Source organism: Chrysochloris asiatica, unplaced genomic scaffold (genome assembly GCF_000296735.1).
Source record: "Chrysochloris asiatica unplaced genomic scaffold, ChrAsi1.0 scaffold00003, whole genome shotgun sequence".
In the NCBI taxonomy this organism is placed as follows: domain Eukaryota; kingdom Metazoa; phylum Chordata; class Mammalia; order Afrosoricida; family Chrysochloridae; genus Chrysochloris; species Chrysochloris asiatica.
In genome coordinates, this window is record NW_006408521.1 from 20,742,237 (window position 1) to 20,768,529 (window position 26,293).

At 44.7% G+C, this 26,293-nt stretch overlaps 1 protein-coding gene across 5 annotated transcripts in view; it reads right to left on the minus strand.

Annotated features, from left to right (window-relative positions):
- Positions 1-26,293, minus strand: part of SORBS1 (sorbin and SH3 domain containing 1) — a 121,983-nt gene that overhangs the window by 11,113 nt on the left and 84,577 nt on the right. For 3 of the 5 annotated variants that reach the window (XM_006831177.1, XM_006831175.1, XM_006831176.1), the window contains 5 exons: positions 25,430-25,597; positions 20,608-20,654; positions 15,580-15,694; positions 15,310-15,435; positions 13,047-13,241 (listed from right to left, as the gene is read on the minus strand). In XM_006831177.1, the coding sequence (XP_006831240.1) occupies positions 13,047-13,241; positions 15,310-15,435; positions 15,580-15,694; positions 20,608-20,654; positions 25,430-25,597 (651 nt within the window). Of the gene's footprint in view, positions 1-10,862; positions 11,637-13,046; positions 13,242-15,309; positions 15,436-15,579; positions 15,695-20,607; positions 20,655-25,429; positions 25,598-26,293 lie in introns of all 5 variants that reach the window. The other 2 variants (XM_006831174.1, XM_006831178.1) reach the window with 2 other exon arrangements.

The window sequence follows — 26,293 nt, forward strand, 5'->3', positions numbered from 1 at the left end:
CCATTACTATTATTGTTACACTGATTCCATGTTGACATGATATTGTTTTGGCTATATTATTAAGATGAATAATAACATACATTTATTTAGAGGTTACAATTCTATCTACCTGTTTAATTTAACTATGTTGTTGTTAAGTATCATTGAGTCTATTCCAACTCATAGTGAGCCTGTAGAGGGTTTCCGAGGAGCAGCTGGTGAGCGTGAACCTTGTGGTCTAGCTCATTAACCTGCAGCACCACACAGTGTAAAACTGAGTCTGTGGCTGCATTTTATTTCTCCTCAAAGCACTGCTATGAGCCCCCCACCCCCACCCCAGGTCTTCAGTGTCTGCCTTTATTTAAGCCTCAGAGTAGATACAAGTTCCAACCACGACCTCACCCAGGGTTAAAAATAAAAAGGGTATTTATTATCTCATGCTAAGTACATTGCAGACTCTTGGGGATGCATTCCAGTTTTTCATGTGTTTAGAAAAACAGCAACCAGACCAATATACACACACATGCAAGAGCTGTATTCCTGTCCCCAACCAACAGTAAGCAAGAGACATTGGCTGATCCAGAAACTACTTTTCTTTCTTGTTGGCACCCAAGCTACAGCCCACTCTTTGCCTGGAGCACTTGGCTTCTTCTCCCCCAGTAAGCGAAAGACATCGCGTGTCCTTACTCTGTGGTTCTGCTGTCCTTGTCTTCAGTTCCCAGAAGGCCCTCAGAAATCTGATCCCAGCTGCCTGGAGCTGTTAATCCCCCTGATCAAATACCTGGTGCTACTACTGAGGGGTCATTAAGCTTTCTCTTTGAACTTTGGGTGTGTTCCAAACCTTGAAGTCCAAAATAAATTATGGACAGCCTGTGGAACAGTAGGAAGTCCTGGAAAGGTGGACAGGGTAGAGAAACTCAACCTTCACATGGTTCCCAATTTCCTTCAGAATATCACCAGAGTTTCTCAGACGTGACCTTTGTCTAGCTGCCTCACATCTCGTATCTTCTCAAGATCCACCCCACCTTTCTGGTGACTCCACTATACAGGCCTTCCTGTAGTGGACACAAGAGTGAGAAAATCCAGGTTCTAGGCCAGACTCTGTTACTGTCTGCTAAGCAAGATACTTAACTTCTTTGGACTTCAAATTCTTAGTTTGTAAAATAAAAAGACTGAACATAATTTACCTAAGTGTCCTTTTTGACTCTAACATTCAAATGAATTCTGTGAACTGAATTAATTGAACCTATGAACCTATGACTTGGTACTGACTCGATGGCACCTAACAACAACAATGAACCTATAAACGGAGAATTAGGACTGGGTAGGGCTGATTTGGCTTCCTGGAACCTCTACTCATTATCTACTGAAGTCTGGATGAGGGAGGCTTTTGCTTGCAAACTCCAGATATGGAGAGATCACTGTTGGCAATGTGAAAAGTGAGGGTTTGTCCTGGTATGGTAATAGACAATTGCAGCTCCTGAGACACCATCAGGAAACGGTGTCAAGACACTGGAAGGTCTGACTGATTTGGGATTCTGATCTCCAGATCCAGGAAATCTCAAGAGGACCCTCAAAATAGCCTCGTGACTCCACAGACTTTTCCTCTTTAACTTACCAAGAAAAGGATCTCAGCTTAAAAATGAACTAATTACAACCAATCCTGGTGTGGCACTTCAGGATAATTCATTGGACCACAAGGTCAGTTTGAGCCACAAAGTTGATGCTTCAAACCCACCAGCTGCTCCTCAGAACTGACTCAAAAGCACGTAACAATAATAACAACAAACTGCTTAAACCTGGCCTTTCTCCTCGCACATCACTCAATAGATATATTAACTGCTGTAATTTGAACCTGACTGTAACACTGAATTCCTGATGTGGCATGATGGTAGGATCAGCACTGGACTGTGAACCACAAGGCTGGCAGTTCAAATCCACCAGCTGCTCCTCAGAAACCCTATGCAGGGTTGCTATGAGTCGGAGCCGACTCAATGGCACTTCACAACTCTAATGCTAAACGTAAATGCACAGCCTATCCTCATAGCGTGTAGTAGGATCTTCTGTTTCTTACATAAAACAATCAGGGGAGTAATGGTCCTCATGTATTAAAGTATAAAGAAATCAAAATCCTTCCAAGAGGAGCTAATGCCGTTATACTCAATATGGGCAAGCACACGGAGAACCATTAGTCTGAAGAGTGAAATTTCCAAATTATGGTTGTAACCTGAAGTAGGATGATTCTTTCACCTTCTACTTTTTCTCCACCACTATCCCCTACCCATCTTCCTCTATTAGATGGGAGAATAGAGAGAATATTGTAGACTAGTTTATGCTTCCCACCCCCCATCCCCCCACCTCAGTATCATGCAACAGGTATTTATTAAGTCCCAACTATGAGGGAGTCCTGGTGTGGGGCACTGTGGGTTAATGCACTGGATTGCAAAGTCAATTTGAACCACAAGATTGGCAGTTCAAGCTCACCAGCAGCCCCTTGGAAACCTTATACAGGGATGCTATGGGTGGAACAGACACAATGGCAACTTAACAACTATGTTGTTGCTGTTGTTAAGTGCTATCAAGTTGATTCTGACCCATAGCGACCCTGTATATGGTTTCCAAAGAGCAGCTGGTGAGCTTGAACCACTGACCTAGCAGTTCAAACCGACTTTGCAGTCTGGTGCATTAGCCCACAGCGCCACACCAGGACTCCTTAACAACTATGAGGGAGCTTCAAAAGGCTCATGGGAATGAAGAGGTAATGGCATTTTTATACAAACTTTTTGAAGTCCCTCACACATGCTCTGTATTAAATGCTATCCTGTTTCATATAAATGTCATAAATAACTAAATAAGATGATAAATATTCACCTCATTTTACAAATGAGAACTCTTCGACCCAACTTGTCTGAATCAGGAACTTGAAGAACCAAGATGTGAACCTGAGTCCAGGCTTTGCATTTTCCATTGTACCCTCATCTCGGTTTGTGCTTTTTGAGAGAGAATCTAAAGAGCTGGAGAGAATTGCTGATCAAGACGTCACATTAATTTCCCCAGGGCACTCTGGCTGCTATTTAGGGTTCTGCTGATAAGCTATAGCCTAACATCTTGTTGTTTTTGTTGTTAAGTACCCTTGAGTCAGTTCTGACTCATAATGACCCTGTGTAGCAAGGGTGGGGAACATCCGGCCCTCAAAAGCATTTGCTCTGGCCCTGCCAAAGCAACGGCAGTTTCAGCCACCACATTAAGTGTGAGTTAAGCAAATGTTTGATCAAGTATAGCAGGCTAATTTTCCAGTTGATAATTCTGCATGGTGCATAAAGTTAGAAATTTTATCAGAAAAAAGGTTTCCCACCCTGCTGTATAGGGTTTCCAAAGAGTGGACAGTGAGTTTGAACTGCCAACCTTCAGGTTCAAGCCAACCTTGTGGTCCAGTGCTTATCCTGCAGTGCCACGCTAGGACTCCAACATCTTCTTTGTTGTTGTTGTCAAGTGCCGTTGAGTCACTTCTAATTCATAGTGACTCATAGTTTAGCGTTTCCAAGGAGCGGCTGGTGGGTTTGAACTGTTGATCTCGAGGTCCTGCGCTTATTCTACAGCACCTCACCAGAATGCCAACATTTTTTTAGGGGTGCGCATTTCAGCTTTGAGTCTTGGTTTCTCACCTAAGGTGTGGCGAAAATACCCGTTGGTTGTTTTTTTAAGAATACCTTCTGTAGCAACTTAGAGATTTCCTTTCCTAGCGATAGGAGCGTAGTGGTTACGAATTGGGCTGCTAACGTCAATGCCAGCAGTTCAAAACTACCAGCTGTTCCATGGGAGAAAGATGAGGCTTTCTGCTCCTGTAAAGATTTACTGACTCGGAAACTCTACGCAGGAACACTATGAATCGGAACTGAATCCACGGCACACTACCACCGTGAGTAAAAGGAAAAAGTTTTCTACTTTTATTTGGGTTTCTAATTTCCTTTTTGTTCTTGCAAGTTGCTCCTCTGCTTTCCCTTCTATTCCTGACTTCCATGCTCAGCCCAGGTTTTGTTCTTCTTATCTTTCTGGGCAGCACCCTAGGTTCCTTGAGGTAAAGGATGTTTCCTGTGAGCTCAACCAAGCACATCTTTAGCTGAGCAGCTTTCCTTCCTCTCTTTTGCCTAAGGCTGATGAGTAATGTATCCTTATGTTTCTCACGAGCTTTGAGGGTACCTAGCTTTCCTGAATACTTTGATTTTATACTTTTCACCTTTAGATTTTACTTTTTTTGATTGGCTTTCTTTCCCTTATAGCCCAAATTGGCATCACAAAAGCTCCATCACGTCTCTAAGGCCTCAGTTTTCTGATCTCACTGTAAAAGTTGATGAAACTGAGGTCTTCAAATATGAATCTGTGAACTCCTAGAAACGGACTGAAATGCAAAACTCCTGAAACTTTATGTAAAGCCATGTTTGTCTTTATCCCCAACCCTATCCAAATACTGGCTGAGAGACCTCAGCTGACCCCAGATCATCAAATATTCCATGGTCTAGAAAAGGTTACAGATCATTGGAGTAGTTGACCTTAGAGATTCTTTTAAATTGAGAAATTCCATGATGCGAGCTTACAAGTTGTAGGATGTCTGAAAATCCAAGGTGAGATGCCAGTCAGCAAACACTGCTGTGTCTTGAAGCAGCTCAGGAAATTGTTGATGATGCTAATCATGAAGATTTTCAAGACGGACTTCCCTTTTGCTTTCTTGATTGTTTTAAACCTTCTTGGCCAAAATTATTCTTAACAAAATCCAAGAACTTGGCTGATAAATTTGAACTCTTTATGCATTTTGTATGTTTTTGTCAAATTAAATTGTCTTTCAAACAAATCAATAAAAGGGAAATTTTTCATTATTCAATTGTGAATGCCTGCTGGTCTTTAGTACACTCCCCTACTTAAATTTCTGTATTAACTTCTTTCTACTTTCAAATGAAATTCACACATTGATTTTAACTAATCATAGAACTTTAGTTCTCTTGTCTGAATCTTTTGATAATGGAAGGGGACTATGCCAGGATGGGGAAATGGGTTCACCCAAAGACATGTCTGACATAATGGCAGAGCTGCAGGTTGGGGTTACTGTTAGAGGTACCACTGAGTTGGTTCTGGCTCATAGCCAGCCTAGGCACAACAGAACGAAACACAGCCCAGTCCTCTGCCACCGTCCCAGTTGTTACACTTGAGCCCACTGCTGCTGCCACTGAGCCAATCCATCTCATTGGGGTCTTCCTCTTTTTCGATGATCTGCCACTTTATCAAACATGCTATCCTTCTCCAGGGACTGGTCCCTCTTGATAACAGGTCCAAAGTATGAGAGACAAAATCTTGCCATCCTGGCTCCTAAGAGGCATTTTGGCTGTTTCTCCTTATTTTGAGTTGTGCCCCATCAGCAAAAGGTCCTGGAAGCTTTATTCCAATCATGTCAACACAGTCAACTCTACTTTGAGGAGGCTGCTCATCCCCAGTCACACTTTGAGGGCCTTGCAACCTGAGGGGCTCGTCTTCTGGCACTGTGTTGTTGTGGGTGTTAAGTGCCTATATCTGATAATATTCTGGTGCTATCTGACAGTGTTTCTCTGTTATTCATAACGTTTTCAGTGGCTAAACATCCAGAAGTTGTCCCTTTCCTTCTTCCTAGTCTGCGTTAGTCTGGAAGCTCTGCTGGCACCTGTCCACCATGGGTGACCCTGCTGGTATTTAAAGTACTAGTGGTATAGCTTCCAGCATCACAGCCACATGCAAGCCAGCACAGTAGGACAAACTGACCAATCAGATGAGAGGTAGGGCTAGAACCAGGGAATCTCAGCCTTCCAGGGAGTTCTGTTCTTACCCTCACTTAGTTTCTCCTAGAGATCCCTGAACTTCAACTCCTCCTTCTGCGGTTCAAAGAAAACAAACACCTAAAAACAGGAGCAATCCACCCAAAGTGAACGTGATGTACGATCAGCACTGGACTGGTCAGAAACTCAAAACCACCAGCTGCTCCTCAGAAACCCTACACAGGATGGCTATGAGTGGGAACTGACTTGACGGCACTTAACAAAAACAATAAAAACACGAGCAATCCACCCTAAGTGAACCAACTTGGGAAGCCATAAAGTAGTAAAAACTCAAGCCATTTTACAACGAAGTGCTCACACATCTGCTTTTTGACGGGAACCAGCTGAGTAAGGGGAAGGAAAGCAGTAGAGCAGAGATTTAGTACCTCACAGGGAAGTTTAACAACTGAGTCTCAGTTGTCACCCTGACTGTGAGGAGGATAACTCAGTACGTTGTCAGGAAATGCTGATAAATATCAGAGGAGGCAGGGCCAAGCTCTGGTCCCAGCCCCTTTCCCACACTCCTCTTCTATTCACCTGCGTACATACACATTTTTCGCATTCCTCTCTGGCTTTGTCTTGAATGTGCCTCCCCATTACAAGTCTATTGCAAAACTCCCTATTCTTTCAGGTCCAGCTCAAATTTTTTTTTTTTTTTTTTTTTTTTTATGACGTATTTCCAAATGACCATCCAACAAACAAGAAAACTCCAAAACCTCTCCCCTCTTGCTGTTGATTCTTTCTCCTAATCTTGGTAGTGTTTGTGACTTTTTCATTTGCATTACAATTATCTATGACTCTCTTATTCCTCCAGTGGAAAGTGTAAACTTCTTTAGCTGCAGGGCTTTTTCTTCTTTTTTTTATTTCATTCAACAACTATTTACTGCACATCCTCACAGACCAGGTATCCCTGGCTATATAGGAAGACGGTTGTAATGGGGACATAGACAAGTAAAGGGGGCACATACAATAGAGCTAAGTGCTTCCATGGATCAAGTACAGGAGGGCTGTGGGTGGGAAGTGATTATCAGGGAAAGCTTCATGGAAAAGGTAACATCTAAGTGGAGTCCTGGTGTGGCGCTGCAGGTTAATGCACTGCACTGCAAAGGGGGTCGCTCCTCAGAAACCCTATACACAGTCACTACGGTCAGAACTGAACAAGTGGGGAAGTAGAGGCAGGAGTTATCCAGGCAAACAAGTTAGCACAGGTTGGAAGATGAGGCTGGTGAGGTAGACAAGAGTCAGCTCCCAAGGGGCCTAAGAAGAGATTTTCCTGAGAGCTACGGGAAGTTCCTAATGACGCTCATCCCGTCTGTCTTTGGAGCACTTAACCCAGGGCCAGGAACATCTTACATGCTCAAGGGAAAGTGTAAATAATCTTATTTCAGAAAGTCTATTTTACTTAAGGCTCTCAGGCAGAACTCACTCTATTGGTCAGATATGAAGGAGCTTCCAAAAGTTCATGGAATAATAGAATTAAAAGATAATGGAACTTTCTTCATGAAGCTTCCGAAACCCCTTCATACTCATCTTAGTTCTCCTGAAAGCACAATATTAAACTTCTTGGGTGGTAGTTTTCTTGATATAGAAACTGTTTTGCAATGCACTGATCCAAGTTACACAGCCTGAGTTCCCACCACCCTGATGGGGCCATCAGACATCAGATGTCATTTAACTCCTTTTGCTTTTTAGCTCTGTTAGTCACTCAAAGAGGAATCCAACAGGCAACGGGCTTCCTTCCAGAGGACCCCATTTCTGAAGTCGCTAGCTCCAGCTCTTGGTCATAGAGGGAGAAAGTGAAGGGTAAGAGGAAAGTGTGTGGGCAGAAGCCCCTTTATACAACCCAGCTCTCAAAGGAGAGGCCTAGGGACCAAGGCTTGGGCATATTCATGGAGAAGCGACATGTGCTGGGAAGAGAAGGAGGAAGGCAGAGACAAGGAATGGGACAACTGGGGTCTAAAGGCTCACCAGGGAAAGAAAACCAATTTTCAACAAGCTTGGCTTTCTAATGAGCGTAATTCCCCAGGGTCACCAGTCCTCTTGTAACCTCTGCTAGGAAGTGGGAAGTGTAAGGCAGCTTGGAGCTCTGGTACTGTGTGCACTTCCTGTATACACTAGATCCTGAAACTGGATGTTGACTCACCACTGCCCATAATGAGGTCTCCAGGCACCTTGATTTGAGTCAGAAAGTTTACAAAACTGTTCCTGTGTTACAGACACTCGATTCTCCTCACTCAACTGTCCCTTCCTTAACCAGACACACCCTTTTCTTCCTGGTGGTACCACGTAAACTCCAGCATTTCAAGAGCACCCGTTCCCCCGGCCAGGCAAAGCCTTCCCCAGCATCTCTAATGTCCCACAGCCTCACACTCGCAGCAATAGCAGCGGGATTTATGGAGCGTCACTCATGCACCATCCTATTGAATCTTTGTAACCATGAAGCGGGAGGACTGGCTTAAGCCTGGGGCCTTCTAGTATCTTCTATCGCTGCACTTAGGGTAGAGCAGTGTCTGCCAGCCTAGCTAGAACATGGATCTTCAAGGGCAGGGATGGGATGACTTCTGTATCCTGCTCAGAAGCTGGTACCTATAGGCCTTGAGTTAATGTTGTTGCGTGGAATCAGTGCAGCTCCAAAGGGAAAGTGGGACGTTAGGTGTGAGGACTAAGCACAGTTTAAAATGTACGGTGTGGCACTGCTGTTTAATGTGCTGTACTGCAAGGTCAGTTTGACCTGCAATGTCAATGGTTCAAGCTTACCAACTGCTCCTCAGAAACCCTATAAAGGGTGGCTATGGGCAGACCTGACTTCGACAGCATTTAATAATAATGTGTAACATACATACTATTGCTGCTGCTGCTGGGAAGTGCCACCGAGTTGGTTCGGACTCACAGTGACCCTGTGCACAGCAGAATAAAACACTGCCGGGGTCCTGTGCCATCCTCACCATTGTTCTGGTTGAGACCACTGTGGCAGCCACAGTATCAATCCATTTTATTGGAAGTCTTCCTCTTTTTCAGTGTTCTTCTACCAAGCACGATGTTCTTCTCTGGGCACTGGTCCTTCCTGATAGCATGTCCAAAGACAAGAGATGAAGTCTGGCCATTCTTGCTTTAAAGGAACTAACTTTCTGACTGTACTTCTTCCAACACAGATTTGTTTGTTTTCTAGCAGTCCATGGTATCCTCACTATTCTTCAATAACACCATAATTCAAATGCATCAGGGATTCTTCTCCTGTCTTCCTTATTCATGGTCCAGCTTTCAGATAAAAACCACTGAAAACACCAAGGGTTGGTTCTGGGGCATCTTAGTCCTTAAAATGACATCTTGGCTCCTTAACACTTTAAAGAGGTCTTGTGCAGTGGATTTGTCTAACACAAAACGTCATTCGATTCCTTGACTGCTGCTTTCAGAAGCACTGATTGTGGATCCAAGTAAAATGAAATCCTTGACGACTTTAATCTTTTCTCAGTTTATCATGGTGTTACTGACTGATCCAGTTGGAAGGATTTTTGTTTTCTTTACACTGAATTGTAATCCATACTGAAAACCGTATTCTTTGAGTTTCATCAAGTATTTCAAATTCTCTTCACTTTCAGCCAGCAAGATTGTGTGTTATCTGCATACTGAAAGCTGCTGATTTGTCTTCCTCCAATCCTGATGCCGAGTTCTTCATATAGTCCAGTTTCTTGGCTAATCTGCTCAGCATACAGATTGAAAAAATATGGTGAAAGGATATAACTCTGGCGTACACCTTTCCTGATCTGAAACCTTGTTCTGTCTGAATGACTGCCTCTTAATCTATGTGTAGGTTCTGTATGAGCACAATTTAGTATTCTGGAACTCCCTTTTTTAAAAAAACAAAACAATATTATCCACAGTTTGGTGTGATTCACATCATTGAATGCCTTTGCATAGTCAAGAAAGCACAAGTAAACAGCTTTCTGGTATCCTCTGCTTTCAGTCAAGATCCATCTGATGATAGCAATGATATTATCCCTCATTCCACTTTATCCATACTAGACACTCAATAAATAGCTTGGAAATATCTTCAGGAATTCCATCTGGTTCTAAAGAGGTTCTAGAATGTTTTAGAAGCAACCTTGTACATGGCACTTCACATACATTATTTGATGGGATTTTCTCAACCAGTCCATGAGGTAGGTGGTATCTCCATTTCACAGATGATGAGACTGAGGCTTTGGAGAGGGAAATAACTCCCAAGTCACCAGTTAGAAAGAGGTGGAACAAGCATTCAAACCAGTTCTGTGTGACTCCAAAGTCAGCATTCACCTAAACCCCATATTGTACTTTGGAGGAGATACCCTAAGCCATTTGGGTTATTAAAGGACACAACCAAGATCAGAATCATGACTAGTCTAGTCACCAAGTTAATTTTTTCCTAAAAATTTTCACTCATCAGAAAATCCTAAAGCCACCTTGGTCTAAACCCTGAAATCTTTGTGGCTTTACTCAGAGAGAAGATGGGGCATGGCCACTGGTTAACACTGTGTCTGCCAGATCCCCAGGGAATCTGGGCCTACATGCCCCTCCCCAGAACCATAACACACTGTTTATCATAAATCCAGGCCCTCTGTTCCACACAGAGACAAAGGACAGGACACCAAGACCTGATGGGACAGAGCACTTGCAGCACACTGTGGGTTACGGAAACAAAGTGCATCGCAAACCAAACCAAACCAAACCACATCACACCAAACAAAAGCCTGGTGTTCTCAGCTATGTTAGAGCAAAGCGAGGATAATCTCTAAGGTATAGAAGGGCATGAAGAAGGCTTTCCTACAAATGGGCTTTTATGTCAGGTCTAATGGGGCTACCTCTGGATCTCCTCAAGATGCCAGAATCCAACTATCTTGGCTTCCAGCTGTGCCTAGCCCTGACCTTAATTCAATGACCCCTCCACTCCCCCTTGGACCATATCTTTGCTCCCAAGATGAGCAAATAGGGTTCCACACCCACTTGACTTTGGTGGATGGGGTCAAACGCAATGCTGAGGGAACACACGTCATGCGGCAGGCCTACCTGGCTCACACCACTCAGGGTAGCTTTCCTTTCAGCCTGCTCGCCACCTCTACGCAGCTCTGTCTGCTCAGTCTCCCTTCCTGGAAAAGGGCTAGCCCGGAGCTTGCGGGGCTGGCCTTCCTCAGGGATGTGGAGATCTGAGAGTCTCTGTTCAGTGCTCAGGCACCTGACCACGTCTGAAGGTTTCAAGCAGCTCTTCTGAGAGATCTTGGGTCCACCAGGGCACCTCTCACCTGCCTCCTTCTCTGCTGGCCTCTCACATTGTCTGCTCTCATCCCTCCATTGCTGCCACTTGCTCTGGTTGCTAAAGGCATCGCTGAGCTCTGAGATGACTTTCTCAGAGCTCCCAAGTGGCAGCTGGGAGAAACTATCCTGGCTGATGCCGGAAGGCAGTAAGTGGATACCACTGTCTCCATTGATGTGAAGGGAGGTCTGGGTACTGGGCACCAGTGAGTATAGTTTGTGGGGGTGAGACACAGCTAGTGGGGAGACTACTGAGTGTGGGGTGGAACCATCTGACCAACTAGAACGAGGGAGGCTGAGGGGCAGGGAGTGCCTGGACCTCCGAGACAGGGCGAGGGGATCAGTGTTATACACAGAAGCCTCGGGCAGAGGTGGCAAGGGTGGGGTCAGGGCCAGAGGACGCCTGCCTGGGACTCCCATAGTCAACGAGATCCACTCAGAAGTGATGGCGTGCATCTCAGGGGACACGGTTTGACAAGGGTGGGGTAGAGGTGAGAGGGCTGGCGTGATGAGCTTGCTATGACTGGGAAACTTAAAAAGAGAAAGGAGAGAGAAAAAACGAAAGAGGCAAAAGATATAAACGTCAGCATAAAGAAGTAAAATAATCGTAAGGGGGTAATAAAGAGGAATGAAATGGAAGAGATGAGCAGGACACGCTGGTGTCCCCGAAACAGAAATCACTGAGTTAGGTTTGGAGGAGAGCCAGGATGTGGGGGCCATGGCCATGTGTGAGCCTGTGTGTGTGTGAGTGTGCAGCCCTGGGGATGATGGGAGAAGCGCGCACTGTGGAGAAAGGGTCCTCAGCAGACTGTCTGCCTGGTTTGCAGAATCTGATTTTCAAAGGGGCATACTGGAAGCTCCATCCTCCTCACCCCTCCCAAGTCACCCCTGCAGCGGAAGCCCTGACCCAGAACCACAGGAAAAAACGTGGCCCATTACCCTGGGCCTTCCCTACGTCTTTATTCTCTCTAAAGGAGGCACAGCACAAAGAGTTTTCCAGAAGGGAATAAAAATAGTGCATTCATTATGTTTCTACCATTGTGCTTGGCTCTGGTCAAGTGAAAAATCTAGCTGAATTGCCCCTATCACCACAAAGCAGAAAGTCCTGCTCCAATGTCATCCCCCTGTGAGATCACAGGATGGGGGTCTTACTAGGCAGGAGACCAGGTGGGAGAAGAGGAGATGGCTCTCCCTCCCCATGAGATCACAGGCTAGGAGTCTTGCTCTGGGGGTCAGCTCTGAGCAGGTGGGGGGGGGAGGGGGAAGGCTAGAGAATGAGAGAAAAGAGGCACTTTCTGAGTTTCATCCTGGATACTCCCTACAGTGCAGCATGGGAGCTCAGCCTATTTCACATAATGTCACCCTTGTGCCTCTGCTGAACCCCAGATTCTCATTTTATCTTGGCTTTGGGAAAGTGGGGATGCCTTTGGAATAACTTCTATTTTAAAACAAGTTTACTCATAATCAAAGTGTAGTAAAGCAAAGATCTTATTTTACGTCTATACCAAACTCCTGGTAGGTCACTGCGGAGTGAGCTACTGTGAGTCATTCCCAGCCTCATCCCAGTGAATGCTTGCAAAGAATACTCTGGAACTTTCTACAAGTTTGAGAATGAGAACGTAACATTCTCTCTTTCAACCTTTGCCTGGCCAACAAGATGACTGAGAAAACTAGGGGCCATGGCATTCGTGATACGTGGTGGTACTAGACCACCGGCTGCTCTACGATGGGAGGTTTGTACCAACCTTTCCCTAGTCACCTTATCCCCAGAGCACTTCCTCCCCGAGTTCACAGCTCTCTTACCAAGTGCTTGAAAAATGCCATTTGTAGGCATGAAAACAAACCCCAGTGCATACGCTGCATCGTTGCAGACAGATGGGGATCATGATGCCATCAGCACTGGTGGTTTGTCGTGCTGAGGGTGATGGGAAGCGTAGATACCTGTGGGCTCGCAGTGGCACTGCGGCTTGAGGAGGAGGAGAAAGGCAGGTCAATGTAGTCCACGGGGGTTTTCACCAGTGGCCGCTTGATCACGTCCACATAGGTGATGGGGAAGATGCCTTGCCGGGACGTTCCCGGGATCCTCCCTTCATACCAGTTCTCGTCCACCTGTCGAAGCAGCATGATCCTCTCTCCCTGCAAGACATAGCAAGGCTGCTGTCACACCAAGCTTCAGTAGCCAGAAGGCCGGGGCTGAACCTGTGTGATCTAAGGTATTTATTGGATTCTTGGCTCAGAAAAACCTTCCCTGTTATAGTTGCATGGAATAAGTATCACTGGGCTGGGAATGTTAGCAGCAGTCATGCTACATGGATAATGCAGAATGAAGCTCAGTCATTACATACTGCAGTAAGGGAGAAGGTCAGATTCATTACTGTTAACTTGAAGACAAATGTAGATTTTGTTTTTTACCTCTATTTTTTCAAATAATTCGTTTAATATAAAATCGACAGCTATCCAGTATTCTTCTCTAAGGCAAAATTTTGAAGGAGTTTTTTTTTTTTTTGGTAACTTTATTTTTTTATGTTCCATCATAGAAAAATTAGAACACAAATAAACGTAAAGAAGGAAATAATAACCACTCATAATACCATCACTTAGAGATAACCATTAACATTTTGATATAGTCATATATCAGATATCAAAACATTAAGAAGGGTTATCCCTAAGTAATAAATATTCTCGGGTTTATTTCTACTCATGTGTATTAGATGTGCACACCTTTTTACTTATGAAAACGGTACACTCATATTTCTCCTTTGAAATTAGCTTTTCAAAAATAAGTTAAGTCCTGGTGTGGCACCATAGGATAAACACTTGACTTGACCTCAAGGTTGGTTTGAAACACAAGGTCGGTGGTTCAAACTCACCAGCTACTCCTGCACATGGTCACTATGAGTACGACTTGATGGCACTTAACGACAACATTTATTAGGGATGGCGCCATACAGCATGATGGACCAGTAGTGGTCCTCTACTATGTGAACATGATGGCTGGTGGTTATGTGCCGTGGAGTCTGTTCCAAGTCACAGTGGCCCTGCAGAGGGCAGCCGAGGCTGTAAATCTCATCTTTCTCACAAGGAGCAGCTGGTACATTTGAACTGCTGACCTTGTGGTTAGTAGTTCAGCTTGCGATCCACTATGCTACTGGAGATCCATCCACTCTATGAACATGATCATGATCTAATTACTGACTTCCCCGCTAGTAGGAATTTAAGTGACTCATCTTTTTTGAAGGTACTGCTTCACTTCCCCCAATCCTTAACAAAATGAGTAACTTTAATAATTTTATCAAGCACAGAATTTTGGCATGCCAAGTATTTGAATTCCTAGGAAGAAGAGTTTCTTTACACAACTCAAATTATGCTCAAAATAAACATCCTGGATTTACTCGCAGGTGATAAGGACTTAGTAACACTGCCGTCTCCTGTTTACTGAACACTGATAAGAAGCCATGTGTCATGCTGGGGGCTTTACATAGGCTGTCTCATTCCTTCCTCTTACAATGATGCAAGGAGAGGGCCATGTAGCTTCATTTCAGATACCACAAAACTGTGGCTTGGAACGATGATTTAACTCCCCAAAAGCGGTACAGTTGATAACCTGGGACTTTCAGCCTCAAGGTTTTTTAAAATCTTCTCCTGGTATGAAGACAATTTGTTTTTTTCTACTAGGCTATATCAGTACACTGTAAAACCTGTCCCATCACCGATTTATCACATCACCAGGTGCTCAATGGAGTCCTGGTGTGGTGCTGTGGGCTAATGCGTCAGACTGCAAAGTCATTTGAATTGCAAGGTCAGTGGTTCAAGCTCACCACCTGCTCCTTGGAAACCCTATACAAGGTCGCTGTGGGTTGGAATTGACTCAATGGCACTGAAACAACAACAGGTGCTCAATAAATGTTGGTTGGATACAGTTCATGAAAGATGCCTTGTTATTGCCAGCTGCCACTGAGTTGGCTCTGACCCATGGTGACTCCACATATAAGAGAATGAAGCATTGTTTGAGTCCATTGTTAAGGCCAGCACTAGAGCAGACAATATTTTAAGACTAGAAATACCAAATGCAATATGGTTAAACCCGACGCCTGCCAATGGCTTATTTTTTTGTGCATCTCTTGGGGGCACAATGGGCACTACCACACTGGCCCACCATCCTACAGAGCCCAAAGCCCCTGAGATGAGAGGGAACATGGCTTACCTTTCTGAAGGACATTTCAACTTGCGTATCACCGTTGAAGTTAAACTTAGCAAGAGCTTCGCCATATTCCAAAATCTGCACTGGTGTTAACTTTTTGGGCTGAGCCTTCTCAGCAGGAGGCAGAAGCTGGTGAAGGAAAAAAGGCAGCGGCAAAGGGCAGAGAGAAGAAGGAGAGAGAAAGGGGGAAACAAAACACAAGAGTCCTTGGTGAACGGATGATGCTCTCGGCACGAGTGGGCTTTTCCTTAGAAAGAAAAGGAGCTGTGGTACCTCGATGTAGGTGCGTGGGAAGATCCCCACCCGGCCGTGGTGTTCGCCTTCATACCAGTTCTGATCAATCTGCTTATAAATGTAAACAATATCTCCCTTCTGCAGAGGAAGCTCCCTGCCAACACAGAGGGTCATGACATTTTAGCAGAGGTTTCTTTTATGTGGAAGATAAAGACACTTGAATATATTTTAGCAAAATGAGGCTCAAAGTGGGGCCAAAGAGGTCAGATTACAGAAGAGTGAGCTCCATATTTGGAAGTGAGAACTCCACTACTGAAGGAAATGATGCCACACTTGGCATCTTCCCAGTTTTTTACGGGGTGGATGTCAATGTTCAAACTGACTAGCACTTGAAAAGTGCTCAGAGGTCTTACTCATTTCTATCTGCTGTGGTTTTCTCAACATATTTGTGTCGCAACTGCTGTTTTTTATGTTCAGAACATTCACCTGAGAGATAGTGTTTATTAAAAGATTTTTTTTTAAAGTCTCTTTCTAAGACACCTGCCTTCACTATCCTCTTTTATACCTCACCAAATCACAACTTCATTTAAATTATCCTCTACTCATGATAAATTCATATCCTTCTATCAGCCTATCCATTTAGCCCTGAACCCCATTATCTATCCATTACCATGCAGTAGAAAGGCTCTGAAGTGAGACAGATCTAGGTTCAAAACCTAGTTCTAGCCTGTGTTTGCTCTTGAGCCTTGGACACGATACTGAACCTTTCTTGAGACCCTGTCTTGATCTCAAAGAGGAGCTAGCTTAGAGCAGTTAGGAGACTGTAGTGACATGCTGTCTGCAGCAATGTTAACGCCTCTCTTTTCAAACTGGAAAAGGGATCTTGGAAAGAAAAGTGGATTTTCCTTCATGACGTCTTCATGTCTTTTAAAACGATTCCATATCCAACTCTGTTTGCCTCAATAATAATGCCCACATCTAACCAGGACTTCTTTTTTTAAAAAATGAAACAAAAATACATTATAAACAAAACAAAAACTTTAAAGATGAGCAAACAATTTAACTTGATTTTTTTTAATTACAAAGAAAAATGACCTAGATTTTTTCCATTTGCATCAAACCAAGATCATGGGAAGCAAGGCTTCTGATTACACTTTGGAGGAACACGCCTGCCTCTCAGTATACCCGGAAGTCCCACGGTATGTGAGGGACACTGGCGAAACAATGGGGCACATCTGGAAAACTTTACACAAAGTCAGCATTGTGTGGCCTCAAAGAACGAGGCCGTCTTTGTGGGTCTGCACTGATAGACAGGATTCTGATCCTAAAGAGGCCTGTGATGGGGATATACTTGTCTCTGGAAGAAAAAAATGTCTTTGGTCAAATTCTTACAGAGCCTTTGCTGGGGTTGTTCTGAATCCTGCCTCCTTGCCCCCAGTTATAGACATACAGATGAGTACTGGTAGCATAGTGGTTACGAATTGGGCTGCGAACCGCAAGGTCAGCAGTTCGAAACTACCAGCTGCTCTGCAGAAGAAAGATGAGACTTTCTGCTCCTATAAAGATTTACAGCCTCGGAAACCCTGTACAGGGTCACTATGAGTCGGAACCAACTCCATGGCACATAACAACAACAACCCCACTCAGAATATCACCCCCTGCTGGAGATCTGAAGGCTGAAGGCTCCCCTCCAGGGGGCCTCACAGCTGCAGAGGTGAGTGGGGGCTTTGATGGCTTCTGTCAGGCAAGGGAGGCGGGCACTTGGCGTGAGAGGCAAACACAGAAGTCAGTCATCATGGCCAGAGATATACCACTGGGTATCTGGGGCTGCCACCCTTCCTCCATCTCCCAAAATACCACATGACAAGGTCTGGTGGGAACATGGGAGAGCTTTGGAAACAGTGGCATGACGGACTTTAGAGCTTTCCTGGGCATCGTGTGGACACTAGGACAGTGAAGGCTCTGAGCGGTCCTTTGGATAGCCGCCTGGTCAACTTTAAAGAATCAAGTGTTCCCATAACACTCTTCTGAGTAACGTATCATGAGGAAAGGAGAACCAAGTGACTGTGAGGGCCTCAAAGACCCAGTGTTTACAGCTCTGACATTCACTGTTTAAAACACTTTCATGAAATTTCTCTTTTGGTTTTTTGGAAGCAGCATGGCATGATGAAAACACGCTGAGCCAGAGGATGGAACACTTGTTTTAGCATTGTTGGTTGTCATGGAGTTGGTTTTGACCCACAGCGACCCTGTACAGGTATCCGAGGAGCAGCTGATGGGTTTGGATCACTGACCTTGCGGTTAGCAGTCTAGTGCTTATCTTACAACACCATACTAGAAGTCCCTCTCTAGCATTAGCAATATTGATAAATGGTGCCGACTATGGTGAAGTTCAGCGTGTTTCCTATTCTGTTTGATAGGGTTGCTCTAGAGATACAAATTATTCTTAAGACTTCTTAAAATGCAATCAAGGTAGATGTAATATCATCACCACACTATTCAATGAATTTTACACACAGAACTTTCCCAATTCAAATTAAAAAACAAAACAAAACTGGTATTGACTTGAATAAACTGAAAATGATGCCTCTCTATTATCTGCTCCCTGGTTGACAGAAGGGCTGGGGAGAGGACAGTAAAATGCTTGGCAATGAATTATGCCATTTATTTCTCCAGCTGCTCTGTAAGGGCCATTTTTATCTCCCCATTATACAGATAAGGAAACGGAGTGGGGGAGATTGAGCAACTTGTCCACGGTCACAGAGACTGTTAAGTGGCACAGTCAGGATCTGAACCCAGGACTTTCCGACTCTAAAAGCACATAACTTTTCCATTATAATAACCCACCTTCTATGGAGTCCTGGTGCGGTGCCGTGGGATAATGCACTGGACCGCAAGGTCAGTTTGAAGTGCAAGGTGGGCAGTTCAAATTCACCAGCTGCTCCTAGGAAACACTATTTAGGGTCGCTATGAGTTACAACCGACTTGAAGGCACTTAACAACAACATGGAGTCCTGGTGTGGTACGGTAGGGTAAGCAATGGATGGCATCAGTAGCCACTCCTTGGAAACCCTATACAGGGTCTCTTGTGAGCTGGGAGTCCTGGCGTGACCTTGTAAAATAACACTGGAGTGCTAGCCACAAGGCCTGCATTTTCAAACCCACCAGCTGCTCCTTGGAAACCCAATTCTGGGTCTCTATGAGTTAGAACCCACAGGATGGCCCTTAAGAACAACAACATTCTTAGTTGATGATTCAAAGGAGTAATTACAAACACTCAAGTGCGCTGGCTCACCCTTAGGTTCTAGAAATCATGGCTTGCTCCCGCACTGTGTTGGAGGTTACCAGGACGAGGTCTGCTCAGACCCCCACACAGTGTTTCCCAGCTTCTGAGGATGGGGAGCTCTCCCTCTCATCTTCAGACATGGAGCCCCCTACTGGCAGGATAACAGGATGGCTACTGGATGCTTCATTTTCAACTGCCAATGGAAACTGGGAGTCCTGGTGTGGTGCTGTAGGATAAGCACTGGACTGCTTGCTAACTGCAAGGTCAGCAATTCAAACCCACCAGTCGCTCCTTGGAAACCCTATACAGGGTGGTCATGAATCAGAACTGACTTGAATGCACTTAACAACAACAATGGGAAGCTATGGCTCATGTTCACTCAAGTAAAGTTAAAGTGAACAGGTTCCTTTTGGAACTTAGTCTGTGGTCACATTACCTAACAGCATCCCATGGAAATATAAAAGCTCCCTGCTCACCCAAATTTAGAGAACACTAGGTGAAATGAGTTAGTCAGCTTTCTTCATTGCAGAACTAAAGCTGTGAATAGTCCAATAAGCAAGAATGTATCTCTTTAAGGGGGTGGGAAGTCCAAATATAGTTCATGTTTATTGTTGTTGTTGTTACGACTCATAGCGACCCTGTACAGGGTTTCCGAGGCCATAAATCTTTAAGGGAGCAGAAAGCCTCATCTTTCTCCCGTGGAGCAGCTGGTAGTTTTGAACTGCTGACCTTAAGGTTCGCAGCCCGATTCGTAACCACTACGCTGAGGAACAGATTTTAGCACTCTGAGAAATGCTGGTGTCTTGGGGGTTCCCACAAGCCTTCCATCTCCCGGGAGGAGCCGGCAGGGCTGGTAAAGTTATCTTCCTGGTGACTAGCTCTGGTTCTTTCCATAGAAAAGGCTTGTGTCAAATATGCTACTGTTTAATCAGGCTGAGTCCCTCCACAGGAGGACGCAGGCTGGCCCAGTGGGTGAGAGGGTAGGCTCTGGCTCCAGGCTGCGTGGCTTTAACTCCTCCACTTGAGCAAGCTGCTTTCTCTGAGAACATTTCATGATGTTTTAGGTCAAAGTTACACAGCAAACTCCTTTCCCATTCAACAACTTAGTCACAATTTGTAACACTGTAGGCCAGCAGTCTCCCCCGTTCTACTCTCCTTTCTGTTTCTGCCCTTCCTAACTTTCTCATGTTTGCTTTTGGGCAAGTGGTGCCAATTTGGTTTCTCGTATAGTTGATTGTTCTAAGAAGCACATTCTTCATAGGTATTATGGTTGACTTTATAGGTTAATCTATTATTTGGCTGAAAGGTGACCTTCAGTTCTGTGTTGATGGTTGCTCCAGTTCCTATCAGTACAGTGGTTGTGGTTGTTGGTAAGTGTCATCGAGTTGGTTCTGGCTCATGGTGACCCTGTATAGGGTTTCTGAGGAATAAGTCTAGTCTTGTTTAAGAATTTGAATTTGGTTCTACATTTTCCTCACATTCTATCTGGGAACTTCTATTGTGTTTGGGCAAGTTCCTTCATCTCCCAGTTCATCAGCTTCCTGAGTTGAATCTAGGGATAATGATAGTATCCATCCTACAGGTGGGGTTAGAGTGAAGGTTAAATGAGTTAACACATGATGAAGTCTGAATCAGCTCAGTATTTTAAATACTGCTTCTGACAAAGAAAACTCTATTTAAATTGCTTTTTCAAATTATTATTCTCCAACTCTTTTCTAATCGTACATGCTGTGTTTCAAAGAGGCAGTTAAGATAACAAATAAATACAACAATGCACTTACTTCAGTGTCTGAGCTTTAAAGTCAAATTTGGCTCTGGCCGGTCTCATCTAAACACAAGAAAAAAGGACACGTTAAAGTCACAGCTCAAGTACAATGAAGGACATGCTTTTACAAGTTTCTTGAAAGCAAAGCAGGAAAATTCACTTGAACCATATTGTTTTGGCGTAGGAACGTGAGCAAAATTGCAGTTGCTTGGCCTGAGAACAATAGATGCATGTTCAGTCAACTGCGTCATGCATGAGAAGGCTCCTCAGCATGGCCAGATTTGGGTAGGAGATGGTTAGAAAGGACCCAAAGCTGACCATGGCTATTAACAACATGATCCTGTGGTGATTACACTCAGTGATGCAGAAGTCCCGAGATGTCCCTATCTCTGTCTCACTCTTCAGAAGATGTCCTCTGTTTGCTGGACTTAAATCATGACTTACAGTAGATGAAACCTGATTCACCTCACTTCATGCTTCTCATTGCCAATAAATTACTCAAAAACCCAGATAAAGGCAGCCCAGAATCCATTCTTTCTGCCAAGACATTCCCATTCCTATTGGGGACAGTGCTCTCCTTCCAGACCTCAAGCCTGCAAGTTCTATCCAGCCTCAGTCTCCACTTCCTCTCAAGTTGGGTTACCAAGTCACACCAACTCTCCCTCCATGGCTCCGCTATCTGCTCAGGTCTCAACTCTTGTTCCTATACAGGCACAAAGCTTCCTTTCACTTGACATCCTGTTCACTCTAGCCCACTTCCACTCAGGACCTCAAGAACACTCCCCAAATGCTTGCAGCTTATCACTTCCTTGCTTTGAAGTCAGCTGAGGTGCTCAACTGTCCTTCAGATCAAATCTCAATTTGTGACATGAGATCGGGCCTTTGAACAATGACTGTTCCCTCTTACCTAACTGCCTTTATCTCTTATTACACCTGGGTGTTTTCCTGTTCCACTCAGGCAAATGAATTTCTGCATTGCCAATTCTATCAAGAAGCATGCTGCTACTTACCATATTTATTTGCATAATTTCCTCACCTTTCTTTTTTTTAATTTAAAAGGTACTGTTGAATGCCATTGAGTCAATTCTGACTTATAGCGATCTTGTATAGGGTTTCCAAGAAGTAGCTGGTGGGTTTGAACCACCAACCTTGTGGTTAGTAGTCCAGTGCTAAACCTACAGTGTTACATCCGAACTCCAATCACGTGAGCGAGCTGTTTCTGGTGGCCAGGATAATTCTCTCTCCCAGACCTGAGGAACCCCCAAAGTCAGTAAAAATAGCTAATATCTGCTGCTGCCTAAACACTGAATTTTCCTGACAACAAATGGGGTGTTCCAACTTCAAATACTATATATAACCTTCTGGTCTGGGGAAACAACGTGATGAAAATTAAATTATATATTTCCTCCTCAATACTGGAAAGCATGAACCAAGTGGAGGAAAAAATATCAAAGACTCTATGTGAGAAAACACAATATTCAAAAGCTTTATCAGCCTTAGTTTCTGATCCTAATCTCTCAGTAACATGCCTGTTATTCCAGGAGCCTTAAACTCGGGTCTTACAGGAATATTCCTAAAGACCATGAGTTTGCCTCAAGAAATGTTTTCACTTTCGCATTTTCATTTTAATCTTTCCATCTCTCTATATACATGTACCAGGAGCTCAGGTTATGAGTCAGGCTGCTAACCTCAAGGTCAGTAGTTTGAAACTACCAGCTGTTCCATGGGAGAAAGATGAGGCTTTCTGCTCCTGTAAAGATTTACAGCCTTGGAAATCCTATGCAGGGTTTGCTATGAGTCGAAACCTACCCCACGGCACACCACCACCACCATATGCATGTACATATTAGAGACCAAATTGAGTGCCTTATAATAAAGTTATTGCCAATACCAATTTTAACACCTGCATCTGTGATCAAATAACATAATTTAATAGTTGTAAATTAATGAGAAAAGAACACATTGTGAAGTTAATGATAAACGACAAGTTTGCAGAGAAGGGCAAATGACCAAAAGCTGCGTTGTAAGGACAGAGTTTCAGTGATTCCAACAGAAAAAAGTGGTGGGAAAAGGAAGTGACCACATGGTATTCAGAGCTATATGACCTTCAAGGAATTTATACCAACACAGTCCTGGGGTGGCGCTGTAGAAACACCGAACTGCTACTCACAAGGTCAGTGGTTCAAATCCACTAGCCACACCTCAGAAACCCTATACACAGTGCCACTATGAGTTGAAACCAACTCGATGGCACGTAATAACAGGATCATATTTCTACTTTTAGTGGCAAGTGGGCTGGGCAAAACATCACTTATCAATGAACTGAATAAGCTACATAAGTGTATAGTTTGTTTAATAGTTACTTTGTAAATTGGTTTGGCTCAATCGACTGGGAGCTGGTAGGATTATTATATTCTTTCATTAAAGGGAATACTGGACTGCTAACTATAAGGTTGGTGATTCAAACTCACCAGCTGCTCCTTGGAAATCCTATACAGGCTGATTATGAGTTGGAACCAACTCAACAGCACTTAACAACAACAAGACATGGCTCACGGTTTACAGATACTGACTCCACTGAATTACTTAAGGTACCTGTGGGTCATCGTTATTTGTATAAAAAAATCTCCTTTCTCATCTTCCTGAAGCTGACTTCATCCTTCCCTCCCCTGGGCCCAACAGCACTGTGGTACTACTATGGGGCAGATACAGGTGGGGGTATGAGGGTGCCTTTCCCATTAAACTACCAGAGACTCCCGGTGTGGGCTGCCGGATAAGCACTGGACTGCTTACCACAAGGTTCATGGTTCAAGCCTACCAGCTGCTCCTCAGAACCCTATATGGGGTCACTATGAGTCTGAACTGACTCAATGGCACTTAATACCCCCACCACCCTTGAGGGCATGGTCTACTTCCCTATGGGGTCTTACACAGAAGGCCACCACCACAGCATGGGATACTGGAGACTTAACGGTCTCTACTTTCTCATGTCTGAGAGTCAACTTCTAGGACAGCGATCCTCAAAGTTGTTGTTGCTGTTAAGTGCCGTCAAGTCGGTTCCCACTCATAGCGACCCTGTATAGGGTTTCTGAGGAGTTGCTGGTGAGCTTGAATTGAGGACTGAGCGGTTCAAAAAGAACTTGTGGTCCAGCACATTAATCCACAGTACCACACCAGGATCCTCAAAGTGTGGCCCCTCAAAAACGCCATCATCATTAGCAACTGGAAACTTGCTAGAAATGTAAACTTTCAGGTCCCACCTCAGAACTAGCTACCTGCATTTTAACAAGCCCTCTGGGGATGCTGATGCTAGCTCAAGTTGAGAACCACTGCTTTAGAAGGGAGGTAGTGTAGGTTGGGCAGAGATTGCCTCCACCCATGATTTTCATTTGTGGGTGTCATCTATATGTGCAAATGTACAGCCCTTGGGAGGCTTTGCAAGTTCCCATCTTTTCCTTCATCACGCACATGCACGTAGGTCTGGGAATGGGGAGAAGCCATCAGCAGAGCCGTGAAAACAGCTGGTTTGAGGAGCACCAAACTGGAGCACCTTCCTTGGCAGGTGGGTAATGTTTGCGAGCTTTTGCCCCTTCCCTGTTACAATTCCTTTCCCTCCATCACTTCAGACTCTCCCTCCTCCTCAGCACTCCATCCTTTAGCCAGGTCCCCACTTTTTTCTATCTCATCTTCCAGGTACCTTTCATATCCTTCTTTTATAAAAAACTATTTGATGCCTCCGCCGTTCAAAACATGCAAAGAGAAATACTAACCAACTGTTCTATCGAAAGGTCACAAAACCTGTGTACACTTCGGGTGTCACTCTCTGACTCCCCTCCCTTCCAAGCCCCCCATACACAACTTCCTGAAACCAGATCATCTTTGGCAAGACTACTTAAGGTCATGTGGTAAAACACACACTCTTACGCAAGATGCAGCATCTGGCCAGCACAAGAATTCCAACATTAGTGCAGGAGGCCAAGACACTTCAAAGGTTTGTCATTCTTTGCTCCTTTTACTAGATTAAGCTTTTGTAAGCTGAGTTTAGAAATGTCAGAATTAAGGGAACAGATGCAACATCTCTTGGAGTTCTCTTACTTGCTGCAGGCTTCCCTACGCCTGCTACTCTAACATGCTCAACAGTGCAGCACTGCCCATTGCAAAACTCCTTGGGTTTCCGAATTCATCAGTGAAATGTCTCAGACCCCGCTAAAGACTTTATATAGTTAATTCACCCATGTGAACAGCAGTATTAGTCTTTGATACTTCAATATTAGTGTCACTATATTTCAGGGCTCTTGTAATGGTGTAAAGCAAGCCTTGCGAGCTAACTGTAAATATCTCTTCAAAGAAGACTGTAAAACCTCTATCCTGGTGTGTTAGTCCAGGATCAGCACTGAACTAGCCATAAGATTGGCAGTTCAAATCCACAAGCCACCCCTTGGAAACCCTATGCAGGATCACTATGAGTCAGAACTGACTTGATGGCACTTAACAACCACAACAATGGACTAAGGTATAGGGTTCTATGTAAGATGCACAGGCGGCAAAATGCAGGATGTAGGGGGCTGGGCTCATGGAGACAGCCGACACGCTAAAGGCATGCATGAAGGGTGCACCAGAGATCCCGGTCCCACAGCTAGGCATGCTTGAACATACAGAGCACAGGGCACAATGGGGATCACATCCTTTACCAGCCACAAAAGAGCCAAAGCAAGCCTAAGTGCAGCCAGGATGACAGATGCCGCATGGAGAACTACTTCGGCCTACAGCAAGGCAATGCTGCGGGGGAGCAAATATGCTTTGGGTCCAAGCAGCAGATCAATGCGACCAAAACAGACCTCTGACCCAGATTTCCTTTTTGCAGTATCGTCTATATTGAGGAGGTCCCCAAAGCGCTCATTAGTGATAAACTGGTGATGCGTCGGAATGACGCCCGTGTGGCGTCGAGCAGCAATATCGGCTTCTTCTTGCTCACGCTTAAGTCGTCTCTGGTCCGCTAAAAGTTTCTGCCATGAAATTGCATAAAATGGGGAGTGAATCATCTGGTCCAGGGTACTGGGGAACTGCCAACAAAAGCAACGGAGGAAAAAGGTGCTGGGGCAACAGGGAGGAAACATTAATAGAGTCAGATGTTGGAGGGGCTTTCTGGTACCACAATGGTGATATTCCCATGTGACCACCTCTCTTGCCCAGCACAGGAAAGACCCGGGGGGAAGCTGGGATTCTGGGAAGGGTGAATTCCATACAATTAGACTGCCTGTAAATCATCCCCTGGCTCAGCCGAGGCCCTCCTGCCTCCTAATGCCTGGGCACCGAGGGCCAGGTGAGCCAGGGAGTAAGTCCAGAGCATTTGCGAGCATGATGGGCTGCAGTGGGAGGCTGCAAGTGCTAGCCTTACCTCACCTCGCAGAGCAGTGAGGATGTCCACAGGGATTCCCATGCTGGGGCCAGGGTACACTGCTTCCCCTGCCCATATCAGGCCAGCTGAACCTGCTATGGGCTTTTACCATGTAAGTCTGATGACAACGGCATTGTTTTGTGCTTCCCCACTCAATAGAGCAGTACTGTCCATTGCAGAAAACATGCCACCCTTCTCCCAGGCCAGCCAACCCTTCCCTTAGGAGGTCTTAGCACATGCACAAAAGGCCACTTATGTGCCTGAGAGGGCACGTCGGTTACTTTCTAACTTCCTTACTTCCTAA